This window comes from Chrysemys picta, chromosome 2, assembly GCF_011386835.1.
Source record: "Chrysemys picta bellii isolate R12L10 chromosome 2, ASM1138683v2, whole genome shotgun sequence".
Lineage (NCBI taxonomy): Eukaryota > Metazoa > Chordata > Testudines > Emydidae > Chrysemys > Chrysemys picta.
Genome location: NC_088792.1, coordinates 35,574,992 through 35,593,872, shown reverse-complemented (window position 1 = coordinate 35,593,872; position 18,881 = coordinate 35,574,992). Strand labels below are relative to the sequence as shown.

General features: G+C 46.3%; 1 protein-coding gene across 8 annotated transcripts in view; it reads left to right on the top strand.

The window, feature by feature from the left end:
* The window catches only part of APBB1IP (amyloid beta precursor protein binding family B member 1 interacting protein), a 109,220-nt gene that overhangs the window by 42,445 nt on the left and 47,894 nt on the right, over positions 1-18,881 (top strand). For all 8 annotated transcript variants that reach the window (XM_065582954.1, XM_065582959.1, XM_065582958.1 and 5 more), the window contains exons 3-6: positions 2,241-2,328; positions 8,181-8,473; positions 12,051-12,128; positions 18,455-18,614. In XM_065582954.1, coding sequence (XP_065439026.1) covers positions 2,241-2,328; positions 8,181-8,473; positions 12,051-12,128; positions 18,455-18,614 — 619 coding nt within the window. The remainder of the gene's footprint in view (positions 1-2,240; positions 2,329-8,180; positions 8,474-12,050; positions 12,129-18,454; positions 18,615-18,881) is intronic.

Genomic DNA, 18,881 nt, shown 5'->3' with positions numbered 1-18,881 from the left:
GGCATTAGGGAATATGTGTATACGAAATATTGTTCTGGAAGGAACTATAAAACAGCATGAGTCTTTCTAAACCCAAGACCTTGGAAGATTTCCTACACCAAAATTGATAAGATTGATGAAGAATTCATAGCCAAAAACATGTTATACGCATTAAATTTGTTGTAAATAAACTTATGCTTTAATTGAAATACTTAAACTGTTATCTGGAATTTTGTACGAGGTGCCCTACTTAAAGCCTGTAGTTCTGAAGTCTTTCCTATTTGTTGAATCCCAGTCTGCCAAATTCAAGACCAAACATTTTGTGACACGTAATAGGAATTCTGCTTGAAGCATCTTGAAAGCCTAGAGGAAAACATGATTTAATATCACAGTCTTGGCTATCAAAACCACAACACTTGGTTCCCTGTTAGCTTTCTGAATTTTTAACAGCTTTAGTTATAATTGAGAATAGGGTCTTTCAGAGTACTTAGTTTCATAGTAAAATATTGAAATTTAAAAGAAAAACTACTTTTGCTTTGTTTTAATTTTTACTTCCTTCCCCCCCCCCCCCTTTTTCTTAGAACTTTTTCTAAGGACTAGTTCTTCTAGCTTCCTATTTTCCTAAACTATTCTGTGAATTGTATTTTTTCTTCCCTTTATTACTGTCTTTGGGCCTTATTCTCATTTATACTAAGGTCTCTATATACCACTCTGGCAGTGTAAACAAGCCAGAAAGTAGATGTAGATATGGCACATTCACAGTGTAAACAGGCCTTAGACAGAAAGGGCCTGATTCTCATTTATACTACCTCTTCATGTTTAATTTTTAACTACTTTTCTGCACTTCCATTGTTTTCTCTTTGCTCTGTCTTTTTCAATTTGCCTGTACTTTCTCTGTTTTCAGTTTTCCTTTCTGGCCATTATGAAATACCATTTCCTTTCTTTTAAAAAAAAAATTAAAACATTTCCTTTATGCATTTGAGCGCTGATCCCGCAAAGCACTTAAGAAAATGATTAAGGTAAAGCAGGCCAGTAGTAAGTGCTTTGCTGGATTAGGGGCCATGATTGCCATTTTTGTCTTCTCTGTTTTGTATATAAACTCCTTTCTTGATTTCACAAGCCCAGATAAAAGGAATTAATCTCATGTGGTTATTTCCTTCCTTTCCCCTATTCACACCCTCTCTATTTTTGCAAGCGTGAATAGTCGTCATGCAGAAGTGGCATTTTTGAGTTCACATTTTCAATTTTTCAGCTTTGCACAAGTTCATAAGAAACTAACATTGCGCAGCTGGGAAATCATAAGAAATGAACTGGTAAAAAAGAGTTTTTATTAATTTTTTTTATGGAAAATGTTCACCAGTTTCAGCCAACCTAGTAAATATAAACACTTCTGGAATCATTCAACTGCTAGAGCCAGCTATTTTGTCAGTAGGAATTACAGAGAGGAATCCTTTCTTTGTCTTAATTTTGTATGCTTCTCGTGTTTTTCTAAAGCACCAGTCCCCAACCTGCATTCTTAGGAACAAACTGCAGGCTAGAAATTCTCCCTTTAAAGAAGCCATTCACCCATATAAAACATCATGGAATAAACAAGACCAACACACTAGTATGTGGGTTTCTGTTTCTTGAGGGAAGAACTGAGTTTGTTAGAATAATTATCAGTGTAACATGATCAGTAAACAATGTTCCCTCTAATTTTTTACATCCATGTGCAGAATGAATTTTGTTATGTGCATCAATATGGAGGTGATGTATGGCGGGGGTGAGGCCAAGGGGTTTGGAGTGTGAGAGGGGGCTCAGGACTGGGGCAGAGGGTTGAGTGCAGGGGTGTGAGGGCTCTGGCTGGGGGTGTGGGCTCTGGGTTAGGGCTGGGCATGAGGGGTTTGGGGTGTGAGAGGGGACTCAGGGCTAGGGCAGAGGGTTGGGATGCAGGGGGCGGGTGAGGGCTCTGGCTGGGAATGTGGGCTCTGGAGTGGGGCTGGGGATGAAGGGTTTGGGGTGCAGGCTCCCCTGGGGCTGCAATGGGGAGAGCGGACTCCCCTCAGCCCTCTCTCACCACAGCAGCCCGGGGCTAGGAGAGAGTGCCTCTCCCTGCCGTGGCAACTCCAGGGCCGGGGGAGAAGCACCTCTCCCTGGTGTGTGCCTGCACGGCCCTTGATAGCTGGCCGCGCAGCTGTGCAGCTTAGAGGGAACTTAGTAAATATTAGTATCTTAATGATAATTACATCATCAACTCCTTTCTTTTTGTTCCGTCTCCACAGAGTTTAGGAGTGGAAACTGTCCAGCCTCCATCCCCCAAAGAATCTAATAAAGAATATAACTTTACAGTTGGCTTTAAAGATTTAAATGGTAAGTGATTGGAAGGATTATTTAGTGTTTGTGTTTGTCAGCCTTCTGCCAGGTGGAATCGGCAGCAACAAGGGCTGAGTTCTATATCGAGGAGTCCCACTTAACAATACAAAACAGAACCAGCTCGAGACCCTACCCAGTAATCTGAGAAAATTTACCACCAGTCCTTGGCACCTCTAAGAGACAATACTTCCCCTCTGTCCAGTACTGAGTCTGGGTAACAAAAGAGAACTTTTAATAAAAGGAAAAGGGAACCAAGCAGTAGTTTGAGAAAACCCCACAACCATGTTCAAAAGCATGCCACCATAAGCAGAATCCCAGCTCCACAGTGCATGGGGCAGTGCCCTTTACCTCAGTTTCCCACTTTGTGGTAGAAAAGTCTGACAAACAAATGTCCCTTTAACACATCCCTCCCCCACCCTCTGCACATGTGGCTGTCCTTGGTTAGCGAAGACCCAGAGTTCAGAGGTGTGGTCACAGGAGTTCACCTTCTACCCCACGAAGGGTGGGGGGCATCAAGCAATGTCTCTGTGGTTGCAGTGTGCCCTTGCTCCTGGTGGTCATGTGCTGCCATGTTGGACACTCACTGCCACTTCTGCAATGCCATGTTCTGAGGTTCCACTGCTTAACCCAGGTCTTCAGTGATTTCAGCTCTTAGTGATTTCACTGGGTAACAGGAAACCTCACTGCCAGTACAGCCTCTGTATTGTCTTTCCTATCCCGACATCAGGTCTAAGACCCCCTAGATTTGCTTATCAGTGATTCAGCACTGGTAATTACTGTACAGAAACAATGCCTCTGAATAGAGTCTGATTAGCTCTGTCTCTAAACACTAGAGAGGCGAAGGTCAAAGGGAGTCTAGGACAATTTGGGCAGAGTCCACACCACCAGGTAGCATAGCAATATAATACAAATCCAAGTCCCCATCACCTGTCTTTCACCGGGATTTGGCATCCCTACCGCCTACTTAGAGAGTAAGGTTCAGTTTAAGGCAACCTCCTCAATCAGAGCTATCTAAGTACAGTTCTGCTGCCCTTTACTCATACAATAAGGATAACCACATGTCATTACCCTTGCACTAACGTTATTTGTAACCCAGCACCAGCCAAAGGTGATCATTTTGGCAAAGCAGCTCCACCATGCTGCATACCTGCTTACATGCAGAGTAGGCATGTCTATGCAAACATGGTTCCTGAAGTCTTTTCCCCCAGCTCATCACTAATGTCAGGGGAGAGCTCATTCAGACACTGGTTACATCTAAAAAATACCACAACAATGGAGGAGTAAAAAGCTAAACGTCCATGATTGTCAAAAGCTACCAATGATTTTGGGTATCTCAATTTGAGATGCCTTAAAGAGGCCTGATTTTTCAGAGCACGGGTATTCAGCACTGTCTGAAAGTTGGGCTTGTGAAGGTGTCTCAAGTTGGACACCAAAAAGAGAAATCACTAGTCAGTTTGGGAAATCATGGCCTTCGGGAAATCATGGCCTTTCATATTTAAATGTTTAATGCAGTAGTCCCCAACGCGGTACCCGCAGGTGCCGTGGCCAGGGCTGGCTCTGGCTTTTTTGCCGCCCCAAGCAAAAAAAAAAAACCACCAGGGTGCAGGGAGGCCGGAGCGGCAAACCAAAAAAAAAAAAAAAAAAAAACAGGGTGCAAACTTCCGGTGCCACTTGCGCTGGCGAGCCTCTGGGCAGGCAGCAGCTTCACTCTGGCTTGCGGGACTCCCTGCACTGCAGACATGCCCCAGGCAGCGGAGTGCGTGCCCCGGCTAGCGGGGGAACGGGGGAAGAGAGAGAAGGGGGGCGACCAGGGCTTCCTTCAGCCGGGGCGCTCGCCACTCGGCCCCTCCTGCTGCGCTGCCTGCCGAGAGGGCTCCGTGCCGCTCCTGCCTGCAGGTGAATTGAAAGTTGTTGGTCGGCGGGGAGGGAAGGACGCGGGCTGCCGGGCTTGCTGCAGACCTGGCACCGGCGGAGGTAGACGGAGCGCGCAGCCCGCTCCCAGCAGCGTGCTCCCGTCCTCCGAGCCGTTGCCCCCTACAGTGGCGCACTGAAAGTCATCGGCAAAACAAAAGAAAAACAAACAAACAAACAAACAAAAAACCCACCAGGGCAAAGGGCGGCCGAAGTGGCAAACCAAAAAACAAAACAAACAAAAAAAGACGTCCGTGCCACCCTAGGATTGGGCAGAATGCCGCCCCTTAGAATCTGCTGCCCCAAGGACGAGCTTGCTTGGCTAGTGCCTGGAGCCGGCCCTGGCCATGGCGCCTGCTGGGGCATCTATGTGCACCCGCGTACTGGCCGGCGGACAAGCATCCGCCGCAATGCCACCAAAAAGCGGCGTCACCGCCGAAATGCCACCGAGCGGCATTTCAGTGGCAATGCCTCTTGACGTTGCTGCTTCTCAGCGGCATTTTGGTGGATGCTTGTCTGCCAGCCATGGTCCTCGGTGGCTCGTTGTCCGGCACCCGCCACCCGGAAAAGGTTGGGGACCATTGGTTTAATGAAAATGAAAACTAAGTCTGGTAATGTTAGTCTGACAGATGGAATCCATGAAGGGAAAACAAGACGGTGTAATGCCATTTGCGCTTGGCCCTGGTAGGGAATCTGTATTTTGGGGTATCTCTGTCCTTTTTTCAGTAGAGATTACTAATAAATACGACTACAGCTTTGAGAGTGCTGGAAACTACATAGGTTAGAATATTGTTTTAATGTGTATGTCACAAAAATGTCCTAATTATTACAGTACAGAAAGATAGGACTTGTTTAGAAGTAATTTAGGCCCCATTTTAGGAAAGGGCTTAAATACATGCTTAAATTCATCCCAGTTCAGAGGCATGCTTAAGTGCTTCCCTTGAATTGGGGCCCTACAGTGGGCCATCCTGGGAGAAATACTCAGCCATACCCAGTTCCATTTGTAGACATTTCTTCAGGGCCCTGCCTATTCTTCAATATACAGACAAAAGAAATATGGAATAATAACAAAAGCAGCAGTTTTGCTCTAGACTGGGATTGTGGGACTCTCTGACCTCCAGTAACTAAAGGGTCAGGATCTCGCCGGGCTGTGGGAGAGGTGGGTCTGCAGGGCATTTGCTCTCTTGCAACCTTTCGCTCCCTCCACAGGAAAGTGTACTCTCAGTAGCAGGGCTTTGGAGCGGAGCCCGCTGCTGGAGCACGGAGCAGCTCTGGAGCAGTGGAGCTGCAGGTTTTTGCCTGAAGCTGGAGCGGAGCCGGAGCGCAGCTCCAAAGCCCTGCTCAGTAGAGCCCTGCACGGATACACATTTAAATCTGTGGATGTGGATATCTGCAGAAGGAAATCGCTATCCGCTGAACTGCAGGGCTCTCCCAGGAACTGCAGCGGCGAAACGAGCAGAACATGGGGCTGCCGCTCCCAGGAGCCAGCACCCCGCACCGGCAGTGTCTCCTGTGCGGCTGTACCACCCCCGCCCCACCCCCGTCCCTTCTAAACAGCTGTCTGTGTGACTGCGTCTCCTGGCTTGGGTCTGTACAGCCGTGCCAGAGGATGGAGCTGGGGCGGGGCTGGGGTGGTACAGCCGCACAGGAGGAGCTGCCGGTGCAGGGTGCTGGCTCCTGGGACCGGCAGCCCCTGTTCTGCTCCTTTCACCGCTGCAGTTCCCAGGAGAGCCCTGCAGTTCAAGTGATACTGATTTCTATCTGCAGATATCCACATCTGTGGATATAAATTTGTATCCGTGCAGCATTCTAACTCTCAGCTCTCTCCTAGTCCCAGCCAGCCTCATGGGGCTGGAGCCCTCATGGGAATCACATCCAGTCATTAGCTGACTGCTGGGCTTTCCTCCAGAACAGGGCTGGCTGCTCCCTGCCCCTAGCCCTTAAAAGGGACAGACAACCCTGTTACAAAACAACTATACATAGACACAGCCCTCTAGTTCTTCCAGACTCGCTAGCTCCTGGACTGGGTAAAACCAGATCTTTCTGTCTAATATCTCCCCACAGGATCTCTTAACTCTGGCCTACATTAAGCAATCATAGGAGAGGGCTGCTGACTCAGCAAAAAACTTCAGTTAAGAGAATTATCTCATTTAAGTGTCGGAGTTGAAAACACAAAACAAATGTGGAATGTTTAGATCTGTTTTGGTAAAATATCTGAAAAGAGAAATTGCATGATTTGAACGCTAACTGAATGGGTCCTCAGAGCCCTGTATATTATTATAAGTGGTAAGTTACTGACGCATATTGCATAATGACTGATATAGTATGTAGGAATGTGATTTTCAGATATTATTTTCTTATAGCTTAAAACCTCGCAGCTTGATTTCCCCTCACTAACACTGGTTTGACACCTGTGTAACTGCATGGACTTAGTGAAGTTACTCCTGTATAAGCCCCTGGGGATTTAGGGAGCACAGTCCCTTTAAAACCTGGTCCTGAGGCAGAGGGTGTTCCAAGGATAAGCAAGTGCTGATTGGTCCAGAGGGAGCACTGTGGAGAGAGGGATAATGATGGGGGGTGGGGTGTACTGCATGTCCATGTACAGGCCACCAAGTGTAACTCTAGCACCCTGGTGGCCAAGGTGGAGTCTGCTCTGCTGGTAGCTCTGGCCAACAAAAGGTGTGCGCTGGAACGCAGCAGGGAACCGCCCTTCTGCCCCCAAGGCACCTGTTCCAAACCCATCTGGAATAAACACACACACCCTGGGCTAGTACAGCTAATATGGGAGAGGGAAATATTTATTTACAGAGGGATGAATGGAGAAAAACAACTGGGGGATAAGATAGAGGGAGTGGTAAAACTGGGTTACGTTCAACACAAGAACCCATGGGCCCAATGGTACCACAGTATAAAAGGATAGACACTGAGCAAGGTGTCTAGACTCAGAGTTCAGGAGTCCTGGGCAGAGTTCCAGTCCAACAGGAAGTCCTGGGCACTCCTGGTCAACTTTGGCTCCAGTAAAACTTTCCCCAAGAAACGCCTCTGTTGCCTTCGTCTGCCACTCTCTGCAAACCCATACAGAGCGACAACCTCCCCACTTAACTAGGTACAGCCTCCCTCCTTATCCCAGTGCAAGGTCACAAGCTGCACTACTCGTGGCCCCGTGCAGCTCTGGGTGACAGGGATGCTAGGTCTGGCTCCGGTTTGTCCTTCTCAGGTGATTCCTTCCTGGCACAGTGCTTCTTCTGATTTCTGTCCTTGGACGTCCCCAGTCAGCGCTCTGTCCCTCCCAGGCTCTGGGCTGGTTCTCAGCTGCTTCATTACATGAGGACCTGCTGTCTGTAGGCCCTCTTGTCTGGAGCTCCAGACACACACATGCCCCTGTCGCTTTCTACACTACGGACCTTACAGCAGCACAGCTGTGCCGCTGTCCGGTCTCATGTGTAGCCATTCTATGCCAGCATGAGGGAGCTCTCCCGTCAGCATAATTAAACCACCCCCAATGAGCGGCGGCAGCTATATCGGTGCGAGAGCATCTCCTGCCGACATAGTGCTGTCCACACTGGTGCTTTTGTTGGTGAAACTTACGTCGATCAAGGGGGTGTTTTTTTTCACATCGCTGACCAACAAAAGGTTTACTGACAAAAGCACTAGTGTAGACAAAGTCTAAAATACTAATACAGTCCTTTTAGAAAGGAAAGTTCCCTTCTAGTCTATCCTTGAGCATGATCAGCTTAATAATTATCCCCAAAAAACACCTTTTCCGTAGAACCCAAATTAAAATCTCCCTCTTTAAAATTGTCCCTTTTCCCTTAACCTCTACAATTAGCATTCTCCTCTACAATTTCGTTTTCACTGAACTGAGTGCAAACTGTTTTTCATGTCATCCACTCTCTAAAGTATTTTGTGGTTGGGGGTGGGGGGGCGTTTCTTAACAGAATCATTAAATGCACTGGAGGACAATGACTTGGATGCTTTAATGGCTGATCTGGTAGCAGACCTAAGTGAAGTTGAACAGAAGACAGTACAAGCACAGAAAACTTCTTCTCACTACCCACAAAGTGAAGTCACTCAGCCTTCAACAGGTGTTTGTGCTGCTGCTTCTTATGGTTCTAAATCAAATGTCCCTGTTACCACCACTGGACGTTTTGAGGATGACTTGCCCCCTCCACCTCCAGATCCTGTTTTCGACCTCCCACTACCACCGCCTCCTCCTGAACCACTCACTCAGGTAAGCACTGAAGGAACCTTGTACCAAACATCCCCATACCTTGTGCTGTAATTGTGTAGAGGCTGTTTGAGTAGGAACAAGAGAGAATAACCATGAATGAACTTAAATGTTAGCCGTAAAACAACCATAAACTGTTGAATGTTAGAAGCCCATTATAGAGCAGGCAATAACAATAGCTATAGTCCATTCCAACTTGGCATGAAATAGCCCCCAGTGATACTGTTCATAGTTGAATACACGTTAGTAGAGTTTAGGAAAGTTTTGATTGCTGCTATATAGAGGCAAAGGTTGCCTTTGGGACCTGCAAAGTCTGTGGCCATGATTGCATTCTGGCTTGTAAAGGAGAATCTCAGTGTCTCTGGCCCTTATGGTGAGAGATTTGAACAGCCATCGATTAATGAAAACTGATTACTACCGGTAGGAGAGGAAGCTTGTCACTGATTTTTTGGTTTGTTTGTTAGTAGAGAGTAAGGTATTCATGCTGCTCCTCCCACCTTATAGACACCTGCGACTGGCCTTTAGGGTCTGTGAAAATCTTGAGTGTAGGTCCCTAGATTTTTAGGAAGGCCCCAGGTTAATTAATTACAGTCCAGGCTGCTGCTACTAATGGTACAATACTAGGGTTGTTGTCAGCTCTGGCCAGCTTCTTGCAACTGACTTGGCTCCTGTGCTCAGCAGCTAGTGTGACCTCTGGCCCTATGGAGGGCCTGCTCAACTGTGTAAAACTGCAGCATTGTCCCGTAGAACATGGGATTGAGACCAAGAAAGGACTGCATTCTAATCCCAGCTCTGCCCCGTCTCCCTCCACTCTTCTAGGTCAATGGGAATGGGAATGAGGATATGGAGGTAGATCTTACCACATCCGAGATAGAAGCCAAACTCGAACAGCTTAATGGGACTAAATCGGGGGGCCCAGATAATCTTCATCCAAGAATATTAAAGGAGCAGGCACATGAAATTGCAAGCCCATTAGCAAGAATTTTTAATGAATCCGTAAGCTCAGGGGTTGTACTGTATGACTGGAAAATTGTTAACAGAGTTCCTATTTTTAAGAAAGGGAAAAAAGGTGATCTGGATAACTACAGGCCTGTTAGTTTGACATCTGTAGTATGCAAGGTCTTGGAAAAAATTTTGAAGGAGAAAGTAGTTAAGGACATTGAGGCCAATGGTAATTGGGACAAAATACAACATGGTTTTACAAAAGGTAGATCGTGCCAAACCAACCTGAGCTCCTTCTTTGAGAAGGTAACAGATTTTTTAGACAAAGGAAACGCAGTGGATCTAATTTACCTCAATTTCAGTAAGGCATTTGATATGGTTCCTCGTGGGGAATTATTAGCTAAATTGGAAAAGATGGGGATCAATATGAAAATTGAAAGGTGAATAAGGAACTGGTTAAAGGGGAGACTACAATGGGTCATACTGAAAGGTGAACTGTCAGGCTGGAAGGAGGTTACTAGTGAAGTTCCTCGGGGATCAGCTTTGGGACCAATCTTATTTAATCTTTGTATTACTGACCTTGGCACAAAAAGTGGGAGTGTGCTAATAAAGTTTGTGGATGACACAAAGCTGAGAGGTATTGCCAATACAGAGAGGGACCAGGATATCCTACAGGAAGATCTGGATGACCTTGTAAACTGGACTCTGAGTAATAGTAATAGGATGAAATTTAATAGTGAAAAGTGCAAGGTCATGCATTTAGGGATTAATAACTAGAATTTTTGTTATAAACTGGGGACGCATCACTTGGAAGTAACAGAGAAGGAGAAGGACCTTGGAGTATTGGTTGATCACAAGATGACTATGAGCTACCAATGTGATATGGCTGTGAAAAAAGCTAATGCAGTCTTGGGATGCATCAGGCGAGATATTTCCAGTAGACATAAGGAGGTGTTAGTACCGTTATACAAGGCACTCGTGAGACTTCATCTGGAATATTGTGTGCAGTTCTCGTCTCCCATGTTTAAGAAGGATGAATTCAAACTGGAACAGGTACAGAGAAGGGCTACTAGGATGATCCGAGGAATGGAAAACCTGTCTTATGAAAGGAGACTCAGAACTTGGCTTGTTTAGCCTAACCAAAAGAAGGCTGAGGGGAGATATGATTGCTCCCTATAAATATGTGAGAGGGATAAATACCAGGGAAGGAGAGGAATTATTTAAGCTCAGTACCAATGTGGACACAAAAACAAATGGATATAAACAGGCCATCGGGAAGTTTAGACTTGAAATTAGACAAAGGTTTCTAACCATCAGAGGAGTGAAGTTCTGGAATAGCCTTCCAAGGGGAGCAGTGGAGGCAAAAGACATATCTGGCTTCAAGACTAAGCTTGATAAATTTATGGAGGGGATGGTATGATGGGATAGCATAATTTTGGCAATTAATTGATCTTTGACTATTAGTAGTAAATATGCCCAATGGCCTGTGATGGGACACTCGATAGGGTGAGATCTGAGTTAGTACAGAGAATTCTTTCCTGGGTGTCTGGCTGGTGACTCTTTCCCACATGCTCAGGGTTTAGCTGATCGCCATATTTGGGGTTGGGAAGAAATTTTTCTCCAGGGCAGATTGGCTGAGCAATATTTTTATACTCCTCCCTGGTCATTTGAAAATATCACCAGTGACTGTACAAACTAGAGACTCTTCCCTGAGGGCAAGGAGAATGGGGAAAAACTGAGGAGAGACAGCCCTGAATTTGGGGAATTGGCAGAGGATCTTGAGGTAAACAGAGGTCTCAGCGTTGCATTAGTAGCCATGATCTCAGAAGTTAGAGGTGGTCACCAACCTAAGTGTAGCCCCTTATAAAGATACATTAGAATAATCTACTCGTGAGGTGACGAAGGCATGGAGAACTGTTGGAAAGTCCATGTCAGAGAGAAACAGTCATAATCTTTATATCCCCCACAAAGGAAAACAGGCACTTCTAGCTGTTACAGTGACTTGGGATTCAAATTGTGCATGATGTGGTTGCAAACCAGGTGGTCAATATGATCCTGGAAATGCTTGTTCTCTGAGCCCTAAAAGTCATAAATTGAGAGGCAATAAGTTTGCTATTCCATGCTACTGTCCACAATGCTGTGTCATTCAGCAGCCAGACTGCACCCCGAGGTGCAATCACTTTTTTCCCTTTACAAGTTCAATTCAGACCTTACTGCCACATCTATTGTATGTTAGTTATCTGAATGTGAGCATAGGGGAGACCTGTCTCCAATTCAGACCTTACTGCCACATCTATTGTATGTTAGTTATCTCCATGTGAGCATAGGGGAGACCTGTCTCCATGTTCTACAGCAATCTGTGAGGCATTGCCCAAATCATCTCGATATCCTGTGAAAGATACATGGCTGGGCAACAGAGAGCCTTTGTCTTGTGAATCAGAATTAAGTTTTGGGCAAACAGGGGCTAAGCCATCAGTGTCCATTGATTTAGTGTAGCTGGCACCTGTGCCAATAAAGTTTCCCTTGATAGGCCTTGTGATGTAGGTCTAAATAACTATGAACAGCTATTTGCATAGAAACATGGCACTTGGCTCATTTATTTAACAGAGAGCCTTTGAATATCTTGCTGTTATTTCAGGAAGAACTAGAGACACAAGCAAAAACCGACAAGATTAAACTTGCATTGGAAAAACTGAAGGAAGCGAAGGTTAAAAAGGTAGGACTTAAAATATTGAAATTCTAACTTAATATACAACTGAATGTGTTGTGACAAAGTTCCTCCTCTATCTTGGTGGGTCCTGCGCTTACTGGCAGATTTTCTTGCCTCAGAGATTCACCATGTGGGTTGGGGAACAGGCCAGAGACGTTCCCCTCTGGAAGAACCCACAGTCCAGGTCAATTGGGAGGTTTGGGGGGAACCCGGGCCCGCCCTCTACTCCGGGTTCCAGCCCAGGGCCCTGTGGACTACAGCTGTCTATAGTGCCTCCTGTAACAGCTGCATGACAGCTACAACTCCCTGGGCTACTTCCCCATGGCCTCCTCCAAACACCTTCCTTATTCTCATCACAGGACCTTCCTCCTGGTGTTTGATAACGCTTGTGCTCCTCAGTCCTCCAGCAGCACACACTCTTACTTTCAGCTCCTTGTGCCTCTTGCTCCAAGTTCCTCACACTCACACCACAAACTGAAGTGAGCTCCTTTTTAAAACCCAGGTGCCCTGATTAGCCTGTCTTAATTGATTCTAGCAGCTTCTTCTTAATTGGCTCCAGGTGTCCTAATTAGCCTGCCTGCCTTAACTGGTTCTAGCAGGTTCCTGATTACTCTCGTGCAGGCCCTGCTCTGGTCACTCAGGGAACAGAAAACTACTCATCCAGTGACCAGTATATTTGCCCTCTACCAGACTCCTGTACCCCACTGGTCTGGGTCTGTCACAGTGTATATGTGTATATATGTATGTATGTCAGAGTTCATTGTAATACATTATTTATAATGTTAGTCTTCATATCCTTCCTTTATTTTTTGTACATTTTAAAATGTACATTTAACACTATCTTGTACTCGTAGTTTACATCAGGTACTGGAGGAACAATATTCTATCACTCTACCTCTGACAGAACTGAGAAAGGTTATAACTCTTAGTTCCAAGATCTGGACAAAGCCCAGTATCCTTATAATCTGTTTTAAGGAATTGGAATCTATGATCAAATATTATTCAATCACCCTAAGCTGATACCAAAAAATTTAACCTGTACTTTTCCAAAGCGGTGTGTATGGATTTAGCCAGATCGCGCCAATGGAGTTGCATTGCTAAATCCCCTCAAGGCACTTTGAGGTATAGGCAGTACAGCAAGGGGCCGACCCTCAGGAGCACCTAGAATTCCAGTTGAACTCAACAGGAGCTGCACTGTTCAGCGTTGTACCCTCACAATCCAGTCTGAGTAAGGCATGAGGGGAGGAGGCTGCCAGAGACCAGAGCCAAAGGGCCTCTGGACACATAGTGCAGGTCTCCTATGAATTTTGGGGTGTCTAAGTTGAAACAATACCCACAGAGACACACACACTCTCTCCAGAGGACACGTGTCATTAAGGGAAATCTCCCTAGGGAAATCTTCTCAGAGATTTCCTCATTAAAAGGTTCATCCTAGCCCATCTTATCCCTTTTACCTGCATAATAAGTGATGTCCGGTTGGGCAAACAATTTATTTTGCATCTTTTGGTTTTTTGCAAGATATTAAATATTTAAAGTCAGGGTATTTTAGAAGTTAGACTGTGATGGTCTTCCTATTGCTAAATACCATCTGTGCTGTAATTAGTGTCATACTATGAAGTTTAAGGAAAATTAAAACAAAATTCGAGAGAGAGAGAGAGAGAGAGAGAGAATCTTTCATTTCTAAAAAGAGGCTGTTAAACACCCTGTGGCTTAGAGCTGTGAAAATGGTGTAAAACGCTGCAGGCATATTTGTGAACAGTCAAAGAACTAGAACCAGATATTACTTCCCCTAAGTATGTTTTAGATTATGCATGTCCAACATACTTTCTTCATATTCTCCACCACAGCTGGGCTCTTTATTTTAGAAAAAACATTTTGGGGTTTGAAATCAGAGCAAACATACAGTTTAGCTTTTTGATGTGCTTTTCTTTTCCAAGGCCAGGTGGGTGAGGTAATATCTTTTATTGGACCAACTTGTGTCAGTGAAAGAGGCAAGCTTTCAAGCTTACACAGAGCTCTTTTCCAGGTCCTTCTTTTCAAAAGTCTGTATAGACATTTCCTTGTTGCTTTTGGTTCTGTGGTATTACCTCTGCTTTAGTAGAGATTTGCTCTGCTGCAGAGTCTCTTATGCAAACATTTTAAAATTAGTATTTACTAAAGCTACAGCGTTGGGAGAAGTTCTCCCGATTTTCCAACGTATGGTTCCCGTTGGAACTGTTCTGCTGTTTCCAGTGCAAGTGGATGACTTGACTATTCTTCTTACTGTGTATTTGCAGTTCTCTGTATTTTATATTTTAGCAATTTTTTAATCTTTTCTCCCTCACAATAAACATGCACATTGTTTCTGTCATTTAAAAAGTGCTTCAAGAGGATAACGAACTTTTTTGGTTTCTGCAGTCAGTCACTGTAAGTGATGATCTGTCTATTGCAGAGTCTTGTACTGGTATCCATCATTGCAGCACATGAACCCAGGTTAGCTGATTGGCATATCAAAGTTCTTCCATTCTTTTCCTAATTCAAGACTAAAACATCCAATTCAATATTCTTCTTCGAGTAGATGGAGCTGTGTATTTCTGTTTGGTGTGTGTCACCCCAGCATGCCAGAGCCAGAGAATTTTGCCCACAGAGGGCTGATGCATACATCTCATGGTCATAGCCCCTCCTCTGGCTATATGAGGTGATGCTGCCCCGATTCTCCTCAGTTCCTCTAAACATGGTCTGTCATGTGGGGGGGCCATCCCCAACAACGAATCCCAACGGTGGTATTTGCTGTGTCTAGGCGAAGCCCACGTCAAGGAGCAGTGTTCGGTTTTCAGATTGTTCATCAAACAGGCGTAGATGTTGAGGGATCTTTGTCTGAAGCGGCACCTGCTCAAACAGGGATGGAACAGATCCCGGTCAACTACTCCCTGGTACCACATAAGGAGGTCAGAAACCCTGTACTGTTGATTCTGGTTCCAACCCTGGGGCATCCATTGAGTTTGGTGCCGATTAAGGCAATGCCAGCGCCGGTTGATTCCGCACTGGTGGCATTTGAGGTGGCAACAGACCTTTTCTGCCTTTCTGTCCTGGTCTTGCCCTGGGTCCAGGACTTTTCCAAGACTTTGTGTTTTATAGCCCTGGTGGCTGGACAGGCTCCTGAACCTGTGAGTGTTGGCACTCTAACCGGATGTTTACCTTCCACAGTGAGTGGAAGTGGGGCTGGTGCCAGGCTCAGGGCACTGGAAAAGTCTTCAGCATCCCTGCAACTAGCGCTGCCAATGTTACTGTGGCACCACCAATTACTTCGGTACCACTGCTGACTTGGTGTAAGGATCTGGGGACTGGAGTCTGGAACAGCTGATATTCCCACTGGGAGGCCATGCAGAGGCACAGCCAGGGAGCACCGTGGAGAGTAGGTCCTGCAGGAAGTGCTGCCCAAGAGACCCAAAGTGACAGTACTCTGCAGCCCTCTGATTGGCCAAACACCCTCTTTAACCCCAACGGTTGCCCCAGGAAGTTGTCTGGGCAATCACACAGACTGCAATTTGCTGAAACACCAGACTTTGTTTGATCTCCGGTCTTCGACTCCAGCCTAACTCTGACTCATGCAATTCCTCAAACTCCTGCTCAGCAACTACTGTCCTTGGTGGGCAGACCTCAGCCCAGTTGTGACCAGTCGGCAATACTGCCTACGCCCCAGTCCCTTACATTTTGGGATCCACGCTGGTGCGGTACCAGAAACAACGAAGGTGTACTCGATGCCACCAGTACCATTTCCTCCGTTGGCACCAACTCCCTCATCATTCTGGGCTATGGACAAGTCAGAACAGTTGGTCACAACCTCGGGGCTAGCTCCACCTTTATCCTCTGAAGCCTGGGACTCTTAGATCCCAACCTGGATGCCGTTCTCCTCTCATTCTCCATCACTTGACCTGCATCGGGGCCATTCATGGAGTGCTATGGGTACCAGGATTGGCGCTCGTCTCTCGGTCAGGGTGGGAGCCCATGACTTGGCTCCTAGTGGTCACCAATGCCCTATCCTTACTAGTGGCCTCCATGGGATGCTCTTCGTCTCACTGTCTAAGCCGAGATCTCCGGGCACATCTGTGGTGGTGACCATTGATCTGATTCAGGCCCAGGCACTGGGGCGCCTTCCCCTTGCAGCACCTCCAGAGTCATCCTGTCCAGGTCAGTCAGTCCAAGAGCAAAATCTGGCTCCGGCACAATTAACTGCTTCGTCTTTATCCCCTGATGATTCGGCGCTGCCTGGCTCTTCCTCCCCTTTGGTTCTGGAGGATTTCAGGGCATACCAGGACTTTTTGTGGCACATGGATTTTTCTCTAGGTATCCAAGCAGAGTTCCTGCAGAAGAACACCCACAAATTACTGGATATCCTGCAGCCATCTGCCACTGGGGGTGTTGCCCTCCCTATTAATGATGATGTAATGTCCTGGGTCTTGAACTCAGGCCTGGGAGTCTCCAGACAGCTGCCACATCCTGGCCTTCACCCAATGGCTACTGAAACCTGGTGGGCTGAGAACTGATAGGGCTGTAGCCCCAGCCAAGGCACCACCCATGGGAGTTCTGATTGGAGGATCGCCCGGCTCAGCTGATTGGTCCAACTATGCTATTTAAGCCAGGAGGAAGAACAGGTGCTTTCCTGTTGTGGCTGCATTGGACCCTGCTTCTGCCTGCCTCTTGCACCCAACCCTGTTCCTGGTTCCTGCTGTGCTCCTGGCTCCCTCCTTACCCCTGCCTTCACTCCTGTTTCCACCATGCTCCTGTTCCGTGCTTGATCCTTATCTCTCCTCCTGCCCTTACGCCTCACCTGCGATCTTCAGCTACCAGTCCTGGCTCTGACCTTGGCTTCTGACTTCTGACCGTGACTCTGGCTTTACCCCAATGGCTCTGGTAACTGACAGTTGATTCTGGTGCTGACCCTTGTCTTCGTTCCCTAACCTGGATGCCTGCTCTGCCCACTAGATCTGACTCCTGCTCTGACTACTAGGCCCGACTGCCTACATTTTGGTCTCTGATGGCTGTGCTCCTTGAGCCTGCTGGAGCACACTGGCTTTGGTACCACTTGCAGCAAAGTGCATGGAGAAGTGCTCCTTCATTCTAGTGCAGGTATCTGAGAGCTTTTACTCCCATCCATCCCCAAATTCTCTAGTTGTAACCCCAGTGAACAATAGAGCCCAGCAGGGCAGGTTTAAGTCCACTACCAAGGGTAAGGACACTGAATAAATGGATCTGATGGGTAGAAAGATTTCTAGCCTTCTATCTGGACAGGACTAAACTGTTTCGTGCTTTGCCTCTCTTTGCCTCATACGCAGATCATATGACCATGTCAAGTACTCTCTTCACAGACGATCTTTAAATGGATGAAATCCTGTATCAAAACTGCATATGAGATAGCTTTGGCTACGCCCCCCGTTTTCCCCCCCAGCAGGTGCGAGCTCATTCTATGAGATCGCAAGCAACAGCAGTAGCGTTCCTAAGTAACCTCTCACTACTGGACATTGGCAGGGCGGCTACATGGTTGTCCGTACATACATTTATGAACCAGTATGTCATTACTGCATCTTCCACGGTGGATGCAAGTTTTGTTAGGGCATCCTTGTTTGGGTAGACTCTGAGCCCTGTCTCCTGGGGTGGGTACTGCTTGTGAGTCACCTAAGTGGAATACATGGCTGCATCTTCTTAAAGAAAAAGCAATGGTTACTTACTGAACCTGGTTCTTCAAGATGCGATACAGATGTGTATTCCACAGTCCACCCTCCATCCTCTGTGTGTGTTTAGTGCGAAGGAATTGACGGGGGTCGAGGCAGTACAATCTTTCATAGCCAGGGAATGGACTATGGCAATGCGGCATGAACACCGCTCCTCTATAGGTACTACTAGGCAAATCCACGCCCAAGTGGAATACACATCTTCATCGTATCTTGAAGAATCACAGTTCCATAAGTAACCATTTATTTCTAGCCTTCATTAAGAGCACTTTGTACTTGGCTACTCTGCCTAGCATTTTCCTTCATTGTACATCTACTAGACTTCAGAGAGGCAGAGTTGACATTCTGCAATCTCTCTGTGAACTATTTCACCTTTCCTTGAATTACGCCCAATACCAAGTTTAATTTTCTTTTTTTACAACAGATCATTTTCTTTGGCGCCAACAGAATGTAAACGCTCCCAAGATATATTATTCTCCCAGTTCAGTGTAGTACGTGGTGCCTTTGAATCAGTAATAACCTTCAGCCTTAATCTTTCTTATCTGTTTTAGCAGATTCTTGACCAGCCTAACTTTTTATTCTCTGCTGAAATTAACTGACTCTATATGACTCTGTACTCAGCTTGTCGTCAAGGTGCACATGAATGATAACAGTAGTAAGTCCCTGATGGTGGATGAACGACAGGTGGCACGAGATGTTTTAGACAACCTCTTTGAGAAGACCCACTGTGACTGCAATGTGGATTGGTGTCTGTATGAAATATACCCAGAACTACAAATTGGTAAGTTTCATAGGGCAGAGAGCCTATCTGAGCTTATAGTATGTTTGTTCTACGGTACTGATAATTATTAAAAGTGAGACTATACTTCTGAGTTTTTCCTGCCCACGTATGCATTTATGGGCTCTTTCTGTGTTGGAGGCATCACTGTTGAAGCAGTCTGTCTGAATTGTAGGGATGTGAGCACTGCCTGCTGTCAAAGTGATGCAGAAAGTACCAGTCCACCCTGTAGGTGGAACTTTGTGGTGTGGTGATGTACTGAGCCTCTGT